Source organism: Tauraco erythrolophus, chromosome 15 (genome assembly GCF_009769465.1).
Source record: "Tauraco erythrolophus isolate bTauEry1 chromosome 15, bTauEry1.pri, whole genome shotgun sequence".
Classification (NCBI taxonomy): domain Eukaryota; kingdom Metazoa; phylum Chordata; class Aves; order Musophagiformes; family Musophagidae; genus Tauraco; species Tauraco erythrolophus.
This window is the reverse complement of record NC_141479.1, coordinates 19,256,566-19,274,026: the sequence shown is the minus strand read 5'-3', so window position 1 is coordinate 19,274,026 and position 17,461 is coordinate 19,256,566. Positions and strand designations below refer to the sequence as shown.

At 43.4% G+C, this 17,461-nt stretch overlaps 1 protein-coding gene across 1 annotated transcript in view; it reads right to left on the bottom strand.

Annotated features, from left to right (window-relative positions):
* Positions 1-854: 854 nt before the first annotated feature.
* ATP2C2 (ATPase secretory pathway Ca2+ transporting 2) overlaps positions 855-17,461 on the bottom strand; it is a 28,381-nt gene continuing 11,774 nt past the window's right edge. The window contains exons 8-28 of the mRNA XM_086620686.1: positions 17,062-17,170; positions 16,832-16,981; positions 16,654-16,722; positions 15,747-15,822; positions 15,436-15,502; positions 14,052-14,176; positions 11,617-11,714; positions 10,778-10,879; positions 9,895-9,984; positions 8,350-8,451; positions 7,610-7,766; positions 6,039-6,209; positions 5,364-5,461; positions 5,234-5,284; positions 4,589-4,755; positions 3,878-3,946; positions 3,679-3,795; positions 2,832-2,979; positions 2,119-2,214; positions 1,677-1,818; positions 855-967 (exon numbers count right to left, since the gene is read on the bottom strand). Coding sequence (XP_086476812.1) covers positions 855-967; positions 1,677-1,818; positions 2,119-2,214; positions 2,832-2,979; positions 3,679-3,795; positions 3,878-3,946; positions 4,589-4,755; positions 5,234-5,284; positions 5,364-5,461; positions 6,039-6,209; positions 7,610-7,766; positions 8,350-8,451; positions 9,895-9,984; positions 10,778-10,879; positions 11,617-11,714; positions 14,052-14,176; positions 15,436-15,502; positions 15,747-15,822; positions 16,654-16,722; positions 16,832-16,981; positions 17,062-17,170 — 2,317 coding nt within the window. The remainder of the gene's footprint in view (positions 968-1,676; positions 1,819-2,118; positions 2,215-2,831; positions 2,980-3,678; positions 3,796-3,877; positions 3,947-4,588; positions 4,756-5,233; positions 5,285-5,363; positions 5,462-6,038; positions 6,210-7,609; positions 7,767-8,349; positions 8,452-9,894; positions 9,985-10,777; positions 10,880-11,616; positions 11,715-14,051; positions 14,177-15,435; positions 15,503-15,746; positions 15,823-16,653; positions 16,723-16,831; positions 16,982-17,061; positions 17,171-17,461) is intronic.

Genomic DNA, 17,461 nt, shown 5'->3' with positions numbered 1-17,461 from the left:
GCGTTCGTCAGTAGCGGGCTTAGCTACCACCTAAACATCTTTGAAGCAGTTTTATGCAGCTGTTGATCCAACTCCAAACCTTAACATCCCCCTTATTCCCCTGTGCCTGTGCACGTGTGTCCCTTCCCCATAAAATCCATCCCCTACTGTGCATCAGGTCAGATCAGCCTTCTGCTTTGCTCCTATTAGTCACATAGGTACAAAAAAATCACTGCAGTAGCGGGTAGAAGCCGACAGCCAAGGGTTGACACTTCAGCTCTCTACTCTTTGCTTGACATGTCCCCACAGTTTCCTTGGGAGTCTTACTGAGTCGGGGCTAGATGTCTGGGAATGTCGAAATGCTATAAAGTGACTACAGGAAAAGAAGTGCTAGTGAAGGCAGGTCTTTTCCTTTCTTCTAATTTAATATAAAGGGACGGGTCTAAATCAGGAGTCTCATTCAGATACTTGTCAATAATATTTTGAACTGTAGATTTTACTAATAAAAATCATTTTGATTTAAATAAATAAAATTTCCGTTTATGCACAACAGATTTTTCTGTACAGGTGTGAAACTGTGTTGTCTGGGTCTGTCACAGCATTCCTGACATATAGATCAATGCTATAAATGTGTACCTGATCTTGGCTTAAAACAGGAGCTGCTCCGAAGGGTTCTGTAGACAGCTCAAACAGCTTAGGGAGAGCACGTAGAAGGAACAGACTTTGGAGTAGGAGGAATTGTTGGAGTAGGAGGAATTGTTGGTACAGATCGACTTGAGTATCTTCAGAAAGGATGTGCGGCATCAGAAAATGGTGGCTTTGGAGTATCCAGCATCACGGCTTCGTTCCAAGTGTATCTCTAGAGAAAGTTTGCGTCAGTTGCGACATCCCTTTGCGTGCTTCGGTCGGCAGCAGCGTTTTTCACAGATTTTGACAAACTCGGACACGACGAAAACAGAGGAAGCCAATCCCGTGAGAAACAGCAGGTCTGCCGAGAGGAAACAGTGGAGGTGAACACAGTGGACAGGACTGGATTTTGTGCTGGGCAGGAATCTCTTGTTAAGGGCCCTCCTGCAGCAGGCACTGTGCTGGTGTAACCACAGATGTATCATAGAATGGTTAGGGTTGGAAGGGACCTCTGCAGAATTAGAGGAGTGACGGCGATAGACAAGGAATACCCGCACGGTCGGTTGGTAGAGTCCACTGGATGGTTGGGACCCCCACGTTAATCATTTGGGATCACTGAACAACGTGCCTAATGTAGGCGCAGTACAGCGGAGTTCGCTTGGACTGATCCAAAGGGTAAAACATGCATTGCATTTCAGCTCAGAAACATTTCTCCTGCTTCTTCAAAACAGCCTGACTGCATCATGATCCCGGATGGATTTCTCTACAGAAATACCATCCTACAGAGCGCATGGAAAATCTCGGCATGGCTGCATCTACATGCATTTATGTGCACTCAGTCAATCACCATTCAGAACGGAGGCTGGGATAATACCATGGAATACTGCTACTATTTGTGTATAGCTCTGCGTAGGGATAGAGGCAGAGGAGCTGTTGATTGATTTCCCCTACTGGCAATCTGTTGGGAGCTATCACGTAACAATCTGGCAATCTCATCTGCTTTTTAAAGTAGCTTTAAAGGAAAAAAAAAAAAACCACAAAACCACAACATTAATTATTTTGCAGCTTACCTAGCACTCCTAAGTTCTCTGTCTGGAAGATCTTTTGTAATGGAGGGATGTATATAACAGCCAGCTGTCCCAAAAATGACCCAAGCACAGAGTACAAGAACATGCGGTTTCGAAAAAAGCCTATTTCAAAGATCAGCTTTGTCTAGAGAAGGGAAAAGAAAGAAAGAAAAAAAAAAAAGTAACATTTCCCAGTCTCCTGTTGGTACTTGACTCTCACACTGTTTCTTTGCAAGTAATCCCCATTACTTTTTGAATTTATGTGACAATTTAGGCAGAGCTACGTAGTTGAAAGCGTAGTTACAGTTGAACTATGATGGATAACTTCATAAAGAAGATAAAAATTGTGCTGCTTTAAATGACACTTAAAAAAAAACCCTCTTCCTATGCAAAATGCCAGCATTTTAGTGTTCATGTTAGTGTTTTGCTGACAGAGTGCTCTCACCTGAGAACGGCACGTCAGGGCATTGAAGAGGTCAAAAAACACAAAGCAGGTAAAGGTCATTGTTGTGGTTCGAGGAGTTATGCCACTTTTTGGATTCTGGAAGCACACGTAAAAATTCAGGGGTTAGTTAAGCCTTACAAAATCATGTCAATTCAACAGATGAGTTAAATATTCCCTTTAATGGCCCCAGTCAACTTGAAGGGTGGTAAAACAAAGGAATAAATCTAGTTCTAACCATTATAGATGGCACTAATTTCTCTCTGCTAATTGTTGAGTTTGTGATCTTATCCACCATGTTTTAACTTCTTAAACTGATGTGGAATTTGAGTAAAGACTATTCTTTTATAGTTAAAACTTTTTAAATTACTTAAACTGTTATAGTAACAGTCACTATTTACTGACAGCAATCCATAGTACTAATGTACTTGGCATTTTCTACTTACAGGGAAATCCAGAGGTGAAAAGTACCTTAAAGCATTGACATCATATCAAGGAATAGTTTTCCCATTCTAGATAGGATGTCCCAAATCAGAGGCAACACAGGAAGGCAGAAGCTGAGCCAGGGGCTGACCCTGGTTCCTTAACTCTCTGCCTGTACAGGTCTTTCCCCACTGGATGTATTTCAGAAAGTCCTTCTCATGTACTTGAGGAATTGCCCTTCACTTTGTTCTCCACCCTGATGGAAACAAGATAGGATTGCAGATTTTCCTCACCTCCTTCCAGAAGACAAAGAGGGTTCCGCTGATGATAATTAGAGCTGACATGAAGATTTTCAGGATCAATGATTTGCTGAGTATAGTGTCTGTGACACATCGGGGTGGCTGTTTGATAGTATCCCTATCCACAGGTTCGACTCCCAAGCTGCCTCAAAGAGAAGCAGAGGGATGGTTTTGGTTAATGCAGGTTGTCCCAGGCTGGTACTGCTGATAAAACGGGAGGATCTGGAGGATGAAATTCTTTGAAGTGCAGCATGAGAGATATCAGTGTTCTGGCAGGGTTACACAAGGCCTCAAATGTGTCTACGAGACTTACGGCAAAGGTCTTTTTTGCATAATGAGCTGTGAAAATGACCTGTTAGACTACTACGGTGCATCATACCGGTTTCCCATCCCAGAGGGAGAGCTAGCTATGAGATTGTGGCCAACATCTCTTCCACCTTGCGGCAGTAGTAACTGTAGTTAGCAGTCGTTGTAATTAGCAGTTGGATGAGGTTCCTGAATCTTGTGATTTTGGGGCATATAACCTCTTTCCTACCCAGTATTCCCTTGCCAGGCAGATCCACAGGGCTACTAGCAGGTGATGCACTCAGGACAACAGACCTTTTGTAGTCAAAAAGTGGAACAGTTAAGTGATTCCATCACAAAATAGGAATATGTAAAACCTCAAGTAAACCTGAAGTAAATGCTTTTGGAGGGACCAGGAGGGAACAAGAATGTAACTTGTCTTATCTAACCACCAAATGATTGACGCATTGATAAGAAATCATAATGGCTTGTGTTCCTAAGCCAAATTCAGACATATTTAAACCAAGAATTTTTTGCTCATTTAACTCTTCCATACCTCTGGGCTGGCGGCCCATCCATGATGATGTTGATCCATAAGATCTGCATAGCATTGAGCGGATTTGGTAGGTTGAGCACTGTTGACAGAGTAATTAGGCTCAAAGCTGAAATGCTCCTGCAAAGCACAGAAGGACATTATTCTGCATGGCCTCACCCAAAAGGTGCTTTCACTGGAGTCGACGCAAACAGAAACTTACGTGCTCAACTGGAACCGGACGAAGTTTTTAATGTTGTAAAATATTCCCTTTCCCTCTTCTATCGCATTCCTGGAAGGGAGAGAAGAGTTAAATAACTGGCACTCATACTATTTACATTGAGGTCTCTGTAACACAAGACAAGTTGTCTTCTCTAGCACTTATTTCAGTTGAAATTCAGACTCCAGCTTGAGGACATCAATGCAGCTTCTCAGTCAACATGACTTTATCAGGAATAGCAGAGCTGAAAAGCCTGGTTTATATGGCCAGCTCTTGGTTCATAAAGCGGGCGTGTGACCTATTTATATCCTCACTCTGCTCTGCCTACTCTCTCTGTTGTTATGAACCAGCAGGGCATTGCAAATTATGTCTTTCCTCTGAGCTTCCTGGATGAGGCAGAGAGCACGAGTTCTGAACTACACAGACTTCTAGGCGCTTTCAAATCCCCGCTTAGCTACAGCAATGAGAAAGCAGTGCATTCAGATGAAAGGTAGCTTTGTCACCACCACTTGAAACAAAAAAGTCATTGCCATGTGTGCAACTGAAAATAAGCCAGACCCACACTAGGCATCTCCACTTACTGCCTGTTGACTTACACGTCCTGTGTCTTGTGCTATTTCCAGGGCAAGTCACACAACAGGCTTGTTGCAATGGATAGCCAGAAAGTATCTGAAGTAAGAAAGTGTCTGATAGTAAGAAAATCGCTAGACCTACATCACCGTCGAGAAGTCATCATCCACGAGAATCATGTTGGCAGCCTCTTTGCTGACGTCTGTGCCAGCCCGTCCCATTGCAATCCCGATATCGGCAGATTTAAGGGCCACGGCATCATTAACGCCATCTCCTGTCATCGACACGACAGCACCAGCCCTCTGCAAAGCCTGTGAGAGGGGAGAGATGGGAGGCTCTGAAGCCAGGAGAAGATAGGCAAGTCCTGTTGGCAATCACAGCACTTGCACGCAGTAGTGGAAGAGCAGAAGTGCTATTTGACTTTGAGGGTCACGCAGACTCAGCAGCCCACTGAGGACAAAACTCAGACCAAGGATTTTCAGGAGAGACTCTCACAATTCCAACAGGAGTTAGAAGAGGGGAGTAAAGTCCTCCAAAATAATTCTCTCTCCTGATACTAAGTTTGCTAATATCTCACTAGTGTCTTTCAACTGACTCAGGCCAAATCTGCAAGACATGCTAATATCTGCAGTGTAACTTGTGCCAAAGCTCCAGCTTGGGTTTTATGGTCCTTTAGTTTGAGCTGATCCTGCCTTGGAAGACCAGGTGGTCTAGAGTGCTGAGCCCCCCCGCACCGCGCCTTACAGCTTGTTTTTGTGAGGCACACAATGGATTTGAGAGCCTTAATACCTTTATGATTTTTAGTTTGTGCTTTGGACTTGTTCTGAAGAAAATGGAAACCTGAAAAACAAACAATACCATCTTGTGTTAGGCGTATGCTATTGGAAACAGGCCTTGTTTCTGTAGTCAAAACCATTACATTTTTGACAGTGGATGATAGCTCTGCCTCTGCCAGTTGGTCCAGCTCTTCCCCGGACATGGCTTTCAGCTTCCCATTGCAGAGACCGATATTCTGTCCTGCAAAGAAAAGCCCAAAATGAGACCTGCCCATCAGCTCTGGAAAAAGCCAACTATTTCTTGACTCAAAGAAGAGAGGCAGCAGTTAAAGAATTTACTGGGAAACATATGTGAAGCTGGGGCATCTGACAGGGCACACAGCTCTGGCTCCGAGCGGGGCCGGTCACCCTGTCCTTACTCAACCGGAGTTACGGAAGCAATACAATATCCAGAACTGGAGCTGATGCTAAATCTGTTGCAAAGATGGGAAACGCAGAGATACTCACACTCCAAACAGTGGAGTCTGTAATCCCAGCAGTGCAATATCTGTCTCATTTAAGGGTCTTACACTGAGATTTTGCCATTTTTGTTCCTAAAATAGTGGAGTTAAGTTACTGAAATTTGGCCCATAGTTCATAGCTGCTTTGTTACTGCATTTAATAGCATTTGTTTCAATGGATGATTAAGAACACAGTGACATTTAAAACCTCTATTGCACCCATAAAAGGATTGATAACAATGAATATTAAGTGATGTAACATTTGACTGATCTGACAGACATAATACAGACCCCCAGGAAAGAAGCTAATTTTGCTACCTATAGCCACAGCAGTTTCCAGGGCATCGCCAGTTATCATCTTTACTGATACACCAGACTCAAAAAGGACTTGAACAGCTTCTCTCACTCCAGCTCTCGGGGGATCAATTATTCCAACCAGGCCTAAAAATGTTAGTTTGCCAAGTTCTGGACCTGAAGCCAAAGCAAGTACTAGAAACAGAGGGGAAAAAAAGAAGAACAAGACTAAATTATTAATAATGTGTTTCCATACGTGAAAATGAACATTTAGAGGAGGCATTAGCTTGCCAGTTTTCCAGCACAAAAAATCATTAAAACCAGATCTTCAGTCATTATATTCAGATCATGTATAGACACAAAAATGTGGTCCACTGAAATAACACCAGTTTATCTGAATCAGAGCATTTCTGTTTCACATGTTTCTCTTAGGGTTTATTTCTTTCTAACTTCAAGGTGTCTACCACGTCTGCCCTAAATGCAGACGGATTAAATTGGGACAGTGCAATGTTAGACCAGGCACTGTTAAACTACTACATTAAATAATACCAGTCTCGTAAAAACATGATTATTTTTCTTTAATCTAAAAACGTGAAATGTAAATTCAGTTCAACCAGTGAAACTTCCATCATGTAAACATCAAGGCTCTGAACATTTTGTTTCTGTTCTTGGCGCCTAACCGTATCATTCAATCGTTCTTAAATCACTCAAGGATGTTTTGCCAGGGGTTCATGTCAGCGTTGCTTTGATGATTGAATCACAAGCTCGCGGCAGCTGCCTGAGCTAATCGCTTTTCCCCAGAGTGGTAATTTGCCACTCACAACGGCAGATGATTCAGATATTGTAAAGCAAGCTCCGTACATCGGTTACTAACCGCAAGGCACCGAGCTGAGAATATGGACATCAACTACACCATCCTCCAGGCCTGGCTGCCAGGTCTTGTTCCCATCTACTTACAGCCTGGGAACACACACAGGAGATGGTGTCTTTGTTATTGTGTGAAAGCCCAAGACGTTTCTGAAAGGATGTTTCTAGTGATGAAGGAAATGACACACGTACAAAAACTTCTGCGGGCTGTGCACGGACACGCAGTCAGGATCAAAAGGAGATCGTTAGGTTTGGTCCTAATAAAGAATTGAACTAAACTTCAAATAAAAATCTCAGTGCCCGAATCCATGTTTTGAACCCCTTTCAAACTTGCTTTTTGTTGCTCTTGAAACAGCTTCTCCAAAAGCAAAACTTGGCAGAGCAGCGCTTAGATCGGGTTCAGTGCAAAGCTTTTCAACGCAGCATTCAAACTGTAGCCCAGGCAATCATAATGCTCCACAGAAGAAAAACATTCACCATTCCCAGTACTTATTTTCGGCTCTTTTCAATCTCACTAACTCAAACACTGGGGAAAAAAAAAAGATGAGTGGCAAGCAAGCAGCCAGCAGACCCAAGACATGGCCCTCGGCAAACTCTCACAAGTATTAGGAAGATGGCACGAACGATGCTGAGGATTGAGCCTCTGTCCATCCCAACCAAAACAGAGCAGGGAAGTATTAGGGCACGATAACGGATAAGCTTAAGGGACACAGAGAGTAATGACTGACCTCGTAGACCTGAGGAGCCCATTCGTTTCTCTTCCTGCTGGTAGAAGGCTTTCTGCTGGGGTGTGAGTGATAACGAGATGCCACCGCTGTTATACAGAGTGCAATATCGAATAACTTCTTCAAACGCTCCTTTCATAAAGTAAATATCTTCCTGATCCTATAAAGTAAGGAGATAATACACTTCATCACAAAAGAAGAAAAGAGCAGATTTTAAAAATACCGACAATGCACAAGGCTTTACATCCTAGGTGAAAAAGATCTTTTGTTTGCTCTGTTACCTGTTTTGTAAAACGCCCAGGTGCACGTAGTTTTTATAGGATGTAATATTTTTGCTCTGGCTGTTTTTCACGTTCAGCCATCACAGACAGAACGGTCATGAAAAGGTTGGTGAGTTTTTAAACCCGACCATAGTATCAGCCAACATGAGCTCCTTAACCCAGTAAGGGAAAAATGGCCAACATTTTCTTCTAAACATCACACCTTTCTTCCCCTGTCACTTCTCTGAAAAGCTTTTGTTCTCCTGCTCAAACCACTATATGAAAAGTATTATCGTCTCCCATTCAAACACACCTTTACAAGCTAAAATTACACCCAAGTGGGGAATTCTGAGGTTTGTTCAGTTTTCTCCTGACATAGTTAACTTCTGAAAATGTTATTTGCTGAAGAGATACCATTTCATGCCCATTGTTGAGGTGCACAATTAGAAACATGAAACCAGCCAACACCACTGTTTGCTTTACCTGATTCTTCGGCGTGCATTTCACGGCCATCCACTTTTGTTCAGAGCTAAATGGAATTTCCTTCTTTCTTACATAAATATCTTTTATGTCAGCTAATTCCATCTAAAGCAAGGGGAAAAAAAGAGCACTGTAATGCTGAACAATGCCAAAGTTTGTACCATTTTCTATATTCTAAGCACTGACTGTTGACCATGTACTTCCAGGCAGTCATATACCACAGAGCTCAAGAAGCAGCACGGGGAGAGCAAAACTCGTATTTCAAACCCATCTTTTCCTTTTGGTGGCTGATATGGGATAAATTAAACTGGAGTTTGAAGCTTGATCCCCGTTGACTTTTGCAAGAACCAGGGAGCTGCACTGCTGTCTTGGTGGGGCTTTGGGTCAAAGAGGCTCAAGTTCTTTCCCTAAACCTGCGGCAAAGCGATGAGAAGAGCAGATTTCTTCCAGCCCGAGCTCAGGCTCCCCCACCTCGGTTATTTCCCAGTCAACTTATTGGGAAGAAAAAGGAAAATTGCAAATAACTGAATGGTCAGTCATGGATGTGGTTTCAGATTATTTCCTGAGGAGTTAAACTCACAAAGCGATCCACCACAAGACGACCCTTCAGCTGTGAGATACAACCATCCAAATCAACACACGTGCCTGCCTTAGCAGCACGAGTCGTGCTCTAGCTGCTAAGTGGTAGTGATCAGTAGTAGCTTCCAGTCTGTCTCTCCTCCAGCCTCCACCAAACTAAAAAAATTTAAAAAAATAGAAGAGAGAACCCCTCTTTTATTCTGCTATTGCTTGGCTAGTGAATGGCAGAGCAGAAGGAAGATTTTAATTTATTATTTAGGGAAATAAAATGTCATTGTTCAAAAAAAATAAGTAAAAAAAAACAACCCATGGTTTCACTGTTAGAGTTAGAAGCTTAAAAATAGGAGGTAGGAAGAGATATTTGCAGGTGCATCATTTCATCAGGCACCTTCTGTGCTTTAAGCCCACCTGAGGCTGTGGACCACTGGCTGTGGAACGCTGATTAGATGATACCTCGAGGTGTTTTACAGCCTTCTGCCTGTGAGCATGAACGCAATATGCACAAAATATCTTGGTTTACGTAATTATGACTAGAAAAAAGTAAAAGCTGGCAGATGACCCAAATTGAGGACGACCCTCTGCCACGCTTTCTAGTACGGCCTGTTCTTGCTCATTTTTTCACTTTCATGTCTTCCTCCTGAACCCTTAACTGGCATGTGCAGAAAAAAGAAAAAGGGCAGTTCAGTCTGAGCCCAAAAGAAACCCATTGCGCAGCTTAATTGCAGCGATCAGCCAAGCACAACAATTATTGCTGTTAGCACAGAAGCTCAGGAAAGGTGTTTGTCCATGGCAAGAGGTTTACATGGGATTGGTGTACATCTCTGACCTTGGGGAGAAGAGACAAAGAAGGACTAGAACCTGTCTGGTGACTTTAAAGAAGTCTGATCACTGCTGTCAGACTTAACAGTTCCAGCTCTTTTTTAAAAAAACAAAACATTTCTGGAAAATTGTAAATCTTAACAATTTTACCTTCATTGCAAGGGCAATGAGAGCTCCTTCCGTGGGCTGTCCCATCACATTATTTTTCCTGATGATGGCATTATTGACTATACAGCCAGCCTAGAGAAAGGGATGTGTTTACATGGTTTATTTTTTCGTAACTAAATTCATACCTTTTTCATCTCTTTAGATGAAATAATGAGAGATTGGAGAACAAAAGCAGCCACATCCCAACCCTTAGCAGCATCTCTTGAGATCGGTTCTTGCACTTTCTAAACCCACTTAATCCATAGGATACACTAATATTGTGGTAAAATGTTACATTTTGGATAAATTAACATCAAGTCAAACATGATCTAAGCAGCTTGATAAATTGTGAAAATGAAAACGTAGGCTCTCCTACTATTGCTTCTAACGTGTTGTATGGATAAAATAAGACCTAATCTCCACTTGAGATTCCAGCTCAGATCATTTCACCACCCAAACGCTTCACTTTAGCCTTTAGCTCAATGTGCAAGATCTTATTTAATGTCAAGATGAAACCCAGAGACCATCACAGTACATTCATAAATTGACTAGCTAAAGTCCAAAATCTGTTCACATTCAAAATCTGAACATGGTAAAATTAATCAGTCTCTCCTCTGCCAGAATTGTATTTTTATCTAAAAAGTCCTTGAAGCGTTAAGCTGATGACTCTGGAATCTCTTTACATGTCTTATGAGTGCTCCCTTTCACCCATAAGCTTCAGGTTTTACATCACAATTACTCAGAGCCTTTCCACGAGAATGCTCTGGCAAGACAGTTCATTTTATAGTTACAAAAGTGGCTTTTTTTCATCTTCATAACCCAAAGTGATTTGTGCAAATGAAAAGTGCATGTGAATAGAACAAGCAGGTTCATAATTTATACTTACCTCCACTAGTTTCCCAACTGAGATGTTGGAAAATTCTTTAAGAATCTCCTTTGACGGCAGAAGATAAACGTTTCCTTCTCCATTGTAGCCCACTCCACTGACCTGAGGAATGGAGAGACAGAAAGAGCAAATTTCCCAGTGCCAGGCAGGACTATACGACATCTGTCTACATTGGGGTGCACTTGAGCAAATTTCTGATTTTGAAGGCCTGCTGGGATTGTTCTTTCTAGCTCAAAGCAACGCTTATAGGAAAGGCTGCAGATACTAAAAATATAATATTACAATAACTGTATAGGAACAAAAAGAATTAGCTTGTCTTATACGTAACTTGTTCGCCATGAGTTCAAAAGCCTCTTGCAGCTCAGTCAGGAGATCCAGCCCTTTGGTAGCGGTGGGTTCACTGGTTTTATCCTACCGATGACTGGCCCGTGTCTCCACTGCCTTACATTTTGCATGCCTGCATTTTTCACCCACTTTGCACACAGGTAAATGCACCAAGCAGAAAGATCAGGTCACTCGTATGATAAACATTCCTACAGAAGATGGGCCCGCAAGGGTCAGTGGCAGGGTTCAGTATATACAATAATTGCAGAGAACAGCAGATGATGTCAATGAACATCTTTGTTTATGGTATCTGAGCAGCTTCTGTACACTCAGCCCCACCTCTGCCTGTCGCCAGCGCTGCGAAAGTCTCGTCTCTTTAATGGAACCAGTGACGTGCAAGAAACTGCTTGGTTTGGGACTGACTCAGCACCCCTCATTTGAGTCTAATAGAACTAAAAGCAATTTGGCCCTGCTGAGCTTGAACAGGAAAGTCCATATCGCCACCTCATCCATACCTCTGCCTGGAACCCATCCGAGGTCACGAGCCGAGTCACTGTCATCTCGTTGGCTGTCAGAGTGCCTGTCTTATCTGAGCAGATGACATTGCAGCAACCTGATGCAGGAAAGTTTTTAATCAGAACCCATGAATAATCCAACTGAACAATGAGTGTCAGGGCCCCAGAAGGAGAACATGTTTCCCTAATGTTACTCAAACTGCACCAGTGAGAAAACAGAGAAAATATCAAGAAATGGATGAATTTTCAAAGAGGGTGTTGTAAGGAAAGGATTTAAGTGCACGACAGGGTGTCATGCACATAATTTGGATGTGAGATGTGGTAGGAGACATAAGAAGAGGGCCACACGGTCTTGAGCATCATACGGTGGGCAATTAGAGAAGGCACCGATTTCCAGGGAGTTGATCAATGTTCCGAGCTGCAGGATCACACAACAGAACAGCCATTATATTCTGAAAAGACGTATCAAATTCCCACTCCACCACGTGCTTCCTCAGATGGGCCATTTAACCCTCGCTTCTCTAAATCAGGAAAACCAGCCCTACCCTGCCTCACCAAGGGACTGCGGGGGTAGATGTGTTAAAGACCGTTACAAAAAAATACTTAAAAATCCACAGCTAAGAACAGAAGCTGCCCCACTCGTGCTCTGCTTTGTGACAATGCTGCTCCAGTAAATCACGTTTCTTCCAGGGCCCATTTACACCACAAAACAGCCAAGGAGTGAATTAGCAGAGTCACTACATTCAGGCGAGTTTTCACTCCCAAGAAGGGGAAAAAACAACTTTAATGCAAAAAAGAATCAGACTCCGGCTCCCTTCTAAGTCTGAATATCTTCCCTGGCTCTGGAGATGACCACGCTGCTTAGGCACAGACCCCATGAGCGTGATGACCACCAGGTAAAAGCCTGGGGAGAAGAAAGAAGATTGGGCTGCAATTAAATTAATTGCAGTTTTCAATCATAGATTCATAGAACGGTTTGGGTTGGAAGGGACCTCAAAGATCTAGTTTCAACCCCCCTGCCATGAGCAGGGACACCTTCCAGTACACCAGGTTGCTCAAAGCCTCATCCAACCTGGCCTTGAACACTTCCAGGGATGGGACAGCCACGACTTGTCTGGGCAACCTGTGCCAGTGCCTCACCACCCTTATTGTAAAAAATTTCTTCCTTAGATCTAATTTAAATCCTGTCACTACACACCCTTGTGAAAAGTCCTGCTCCAGCTTTCTTGTAGCCCCTTCAGGTACTGGAAGGTCTCCCCAGAGCCGTCTCTTCTCTGGGCTGAACAATCCCAACTCTCTCAGCCTGTCTTGAAGGATTAGCACAGGGCAAAGCTATCACTTCCAATATTTTGTTTGTAGCTACTGACAATTAAAGAATCAGATAAAAAAGGATTATTTTTCTCCTTTTCGGAAGTTTAACAGACATGGCACAATCAATGGGTGGCAGAGCACAGTTTTTGCCCTGCTTCGATTGCCTTGCAGAGTAGCAGGACATCTGGCAGTTCCACCTATTTGGGCGCAGCCCTACCAGAACGAAATTCTTCATGAGCTCGGGCTATTTCAGATGTGCTGGGTCAGGGCAGATCCAATAAAATAAGGGTGATAAGATTCCCTAACCGCAGAACAAACAAGGGCAGCTCAAACAATAGCAGCAATTCCAAGGCGGGTGGATTTTAGCCGAAGGATCTGGCTGTGGAGCAGATATTTGTGCCAGTGCAGGCCAGGCTTGGCATTTAGAGTCCTTTTTAATGAGTGGTGCTAAATACACAACATGTCTTCTCCTTCACACAACTGCCACACTGACCAGGGCCAGCAGCAAAGCCTGGAATACAGGGACCTGGGAATAAGGGCCAATTTGAAGATAAGAGGAGGTGGAAGAATACTTTCATTATAGTTTGTTCTGCCCTGCAGTTGTGAGGATGGGCTGGATGCCTTCTCAAGGTCCTCTCTGTCCCTGTTTGCCATGGATCTTTGGATGTCACGGAGATGATGACACAGGCTGTGGAAGGACAAATGGTTTTGTTTATGCCACCAGGCTCCACTTGAGCAGCTGCAAGTTTTTTTAGCCAGACACTGACAAAGTGAACGGGATGGACCTGCAGAATGATCCTACAAAACAGGGAGGAAGGAGAAACCAAGACATTCAACTCCAGTGGGGCAGGCATGTCTGCAGAGGGGCTCTGTTCCCCACTGGTCAGTGCTGTGGGTTGGCACCATTCCTAGCAAGTTAATATCACTAAAATAAGAGAAAAGAATGAGAAACACAGGGTAGAAATGTATTTAAGTCCGAGTGGATTGCTCCAGCCCAGTAAACATATTCCAAATTTATTTTTTTTTTAATCAGATCAAGACTCACTTGGCCAGCCCACTGCTATTCAGTTCAGATTTTGAAGCCTGGCAGATGACCAAGCCGCGTGGCCCCTTTGCAGCCTTACCTAAGGTTTCTACTATGGGCAGCTTCTTCACAATCACCCTTTTCTTGGCCATCCGGAGAACGCCCAGCACCAGTGTTACGGTGACCACGATGGGAAGGCCCTCTGGGATGGCAGCCACCGCCAGGCTGGGGACAGCAGAGACACAACAGCTTCAGCACAGGGTCAACCTACAAGTACCGACCAAAACGCATCGAAGGGACATTTCCATGGGGTGTGTTTTCCTGCTTATATGTGCACATTTGAATGGGAGCGGGCAAGGCTAACCCCTGGGACTGCTGGCACATCACAAATATGAAAGTGGAATAATTATCCAACCTTTCAACTTTTTTCTGGATAATTTTGACAGAGCAATTACTTTCCTTTTTTATATTTCCAAAGAGCATTAATTTCTGGCTAAGCAGGGATTTAGGGGTTGGATTCCATTTCATTTATTTAACTTTCTGAGGATGTAAGTTGAATATTCCTTGGCATCGCAGCTCACACCTTATCTACTGGCTCCTGGCCATCCACAACCCCTCACCTCCTCTCTTACATGTGGGTACAAGCTATGGCAGGACAGAATCTGCTCCCCAGATGTCCCCACGCTGCGCACACTGAATCAGAGCAGCATCAAAACCTGCAACGCCTGACACGCTAGAAGAATCCCAACACAGTCTGTATCTGTCCCATAGTTATTCCTTGGGTAACTCCAAACACTTCTAGGTATGTGCAAAAAGTAACCAAAGAGGTCTTTCAAAACCATAGGCTGCCCTCCAAAATTCAGGCTTAACCACTTCTCTTTGCCACCACATCCCCTCGGGTGATGGGAAGGTGGGCACTGAGCCACTTGGCTTCTCCGTTGTCTCCTCATCTTTGGTTTTGTTTATATTTCCATAGAAAATGTCTTTTTTTTAAAAAAAAAAAAAAGGATTGATTTTAGAGCCATGACAACACCAATCAACAGGTTTTATGGGTGCTACTAAAAAGACATGGTTTATTATGTTTGATTAAGAGGTTGTGCACGCTTTTTATGCCGCATCAAATGCGCATTCCTATCTTTAGACGTAAATCCAGTAAGAACAGCAAAGACTAATATTTGCTGTTGCTACACTCCCACTAAATTCATAGTACAGATAGGAAAGGATATTCACAGCAGGATGGGGTGGAAAAGCCAGTGAAGATTTTCAAAATACTGATTTCCAGAATTAAACTCACCAACTTGCTTTTTTTTCCTACTAAACTCTGTTGTAAAGCTCACACTAATTTCACCAGTGCAAGATCAATATGTGTTTATTAATGTTCTTACTCAAGTTCTCTTTTGTGAAATGTCCATTGTTTTGAACAGGGAATTCCCTAGGACATGTTTCATTAGAAATCAAAGGGAAAAGTGCTCTCCAGTCCTCACCTAACTCCAATCGTGAACATGCTGAGGAGATGCTTCCCTTGTAACCAGCCAATAAACATTATTAAACCTGGTGGGAGAAAACCATCCGATCAAAAACTGCAAGAAATTAATAAATCTCTAACCTGCTTTAGCTGTCGTTGGGGAACAGAATATGGAATGAGGCCCCCCCTTATCCCTCCTTCTGAGGTGTCTCTGCTTGAACCCCCAAAGTCCAGGTAACCCACACCAGCAAGTGCTTTTGAAGAAGGGGCCTTGGAGCACAGGGGCTTTCACAGCTGACCACGCAAATACGAGCGTTGTGTCCTACTCACCGATTATGCCAAAGGAGAAAAGAGTGAGCTGCTTGCCCAGTCTGTCCATGCTTTTCTGGAGAGGTGTTTTGGGAGTCTGGAAACATAAGAGAACAGCCAGTTTTCTTTGCTTGTTACATAAGATAAGGTGATGACAGCCCAGAACGACTGATCCACACAGTTCTGGTTATCATTACTGTGGTCCCTACAGCTGCCCAAAACACCCTAGTGCTTACCCATCCCAAACCCCAACGGGGTCTGCTGGGCACAGACCATTCCATAGGGAGAGGGTCTCTGCCTCAGTGCACTCAAGACAGGCAAAAAATGGGAGACAAAGAAGAATTATATTGAATTATAGCTGAGAGCCAGAGTAGAGACTGACTGAGGGCTAAATTGGAAAAGGACCTTAGCGATCGAGTCCAGGACTGGATGATGTGTGTGCAAAGCCTCTGGGACAGGGATAAAAAGTGTGGAACCCCATCTCTGTCGCAGAGGCTTTGCACACACATTACCCAGAAGTGTTTACTTCTGCTTTGCTGTGGTTTCTTGTATTAATTGATCAAGAGTTTAACTGGTTTCTAGACCCTCATCTGTGTTAGCTCAGAGCTCTGGCCCATGAAATTTTGGCAAGGATGGAAGTTAAATTTTATATACATAGTGGAAAGTCGGGTGGGGGGGCAGAAGAAACCCTGATGTTTGGTTTACTACTGCATTAGATACAAGCTGAGAATCACAAGTCTGGATTTAGGAGCCTAAATCCTACTTATAACCTTTTTTGGATACAGCACTTTGGTGTCCCTCAGTCACACAGGCATTTTGCAGCAGAAGTAGAAATGAACCCAGTGTAATAACTCTTGGAACCGCTCCTCCTCACAAACTTTCATCCAGAACATCCACCATGTCCAGAGACACACAGAGACTTCTTTACCTCTTCAGCTTGCATCATTTTGAACACCTCTCCAAACTGTGAATTTTCACCCGTCCCAATAACTACACCCTGAAAAGAAGGGGAAAAAAAAAAAAAAAAAAAAAAAAGAGGGGGAGATGAACGATCTAGAGATTCTGCAGCTAATGTGGAGGAAAAGATTGATGCTGACAGGACTTACTTTCCCCTTCCCGTATCGCACCAGTGTCCCCATGAAAACAACATTGCTCAGCGTGGTTATGTCTCCAGCTTCCAGTAAGACACTGTCAGTCTTGTTGCAAGGCTCAGCTTCTCCGGTAAAACTGGATTCATCCACCAGGAGATCTGTAACCTAATTAAAAAGGCACATTTCTGGCACTGTTAAGGCAACAAATTTCTGAAACAGGCTCTTGTACGTACAGTTGCATTTACCTCGACCAGCCTGAGGTCTGCAGGAACCCTGTCGCCAACAGACAGATATATGATATCTCCAGGCACGAGCTCTCGCGCTAGAAGATGCTGCAGTTTTCCTTCCCTAAGGCTATGTTAGACAAATGGAAAAAGAAGAAAGGAAACCAGGCTGTGAGGTTTTTATTCCTTCTGCAGGCTTGGGAATGTGGCTGGCAAGAAAACAAGAGCTCTGACCTAAAGAGTTTCCCATGCAAATAAGAACCTAAAATCTTCGTAATGATGAGGAGAGAAGATTGTGTTCAGTTTGGTCTCAGTTTTAATTCATAAACATATGGGCAGGTTATGGAAAACTTGTGTTTCACCAATAGTCAACTTAAACAGTAGCTTAGAGTGACAAGAAGATGCACTTTCCCGTGGCTCA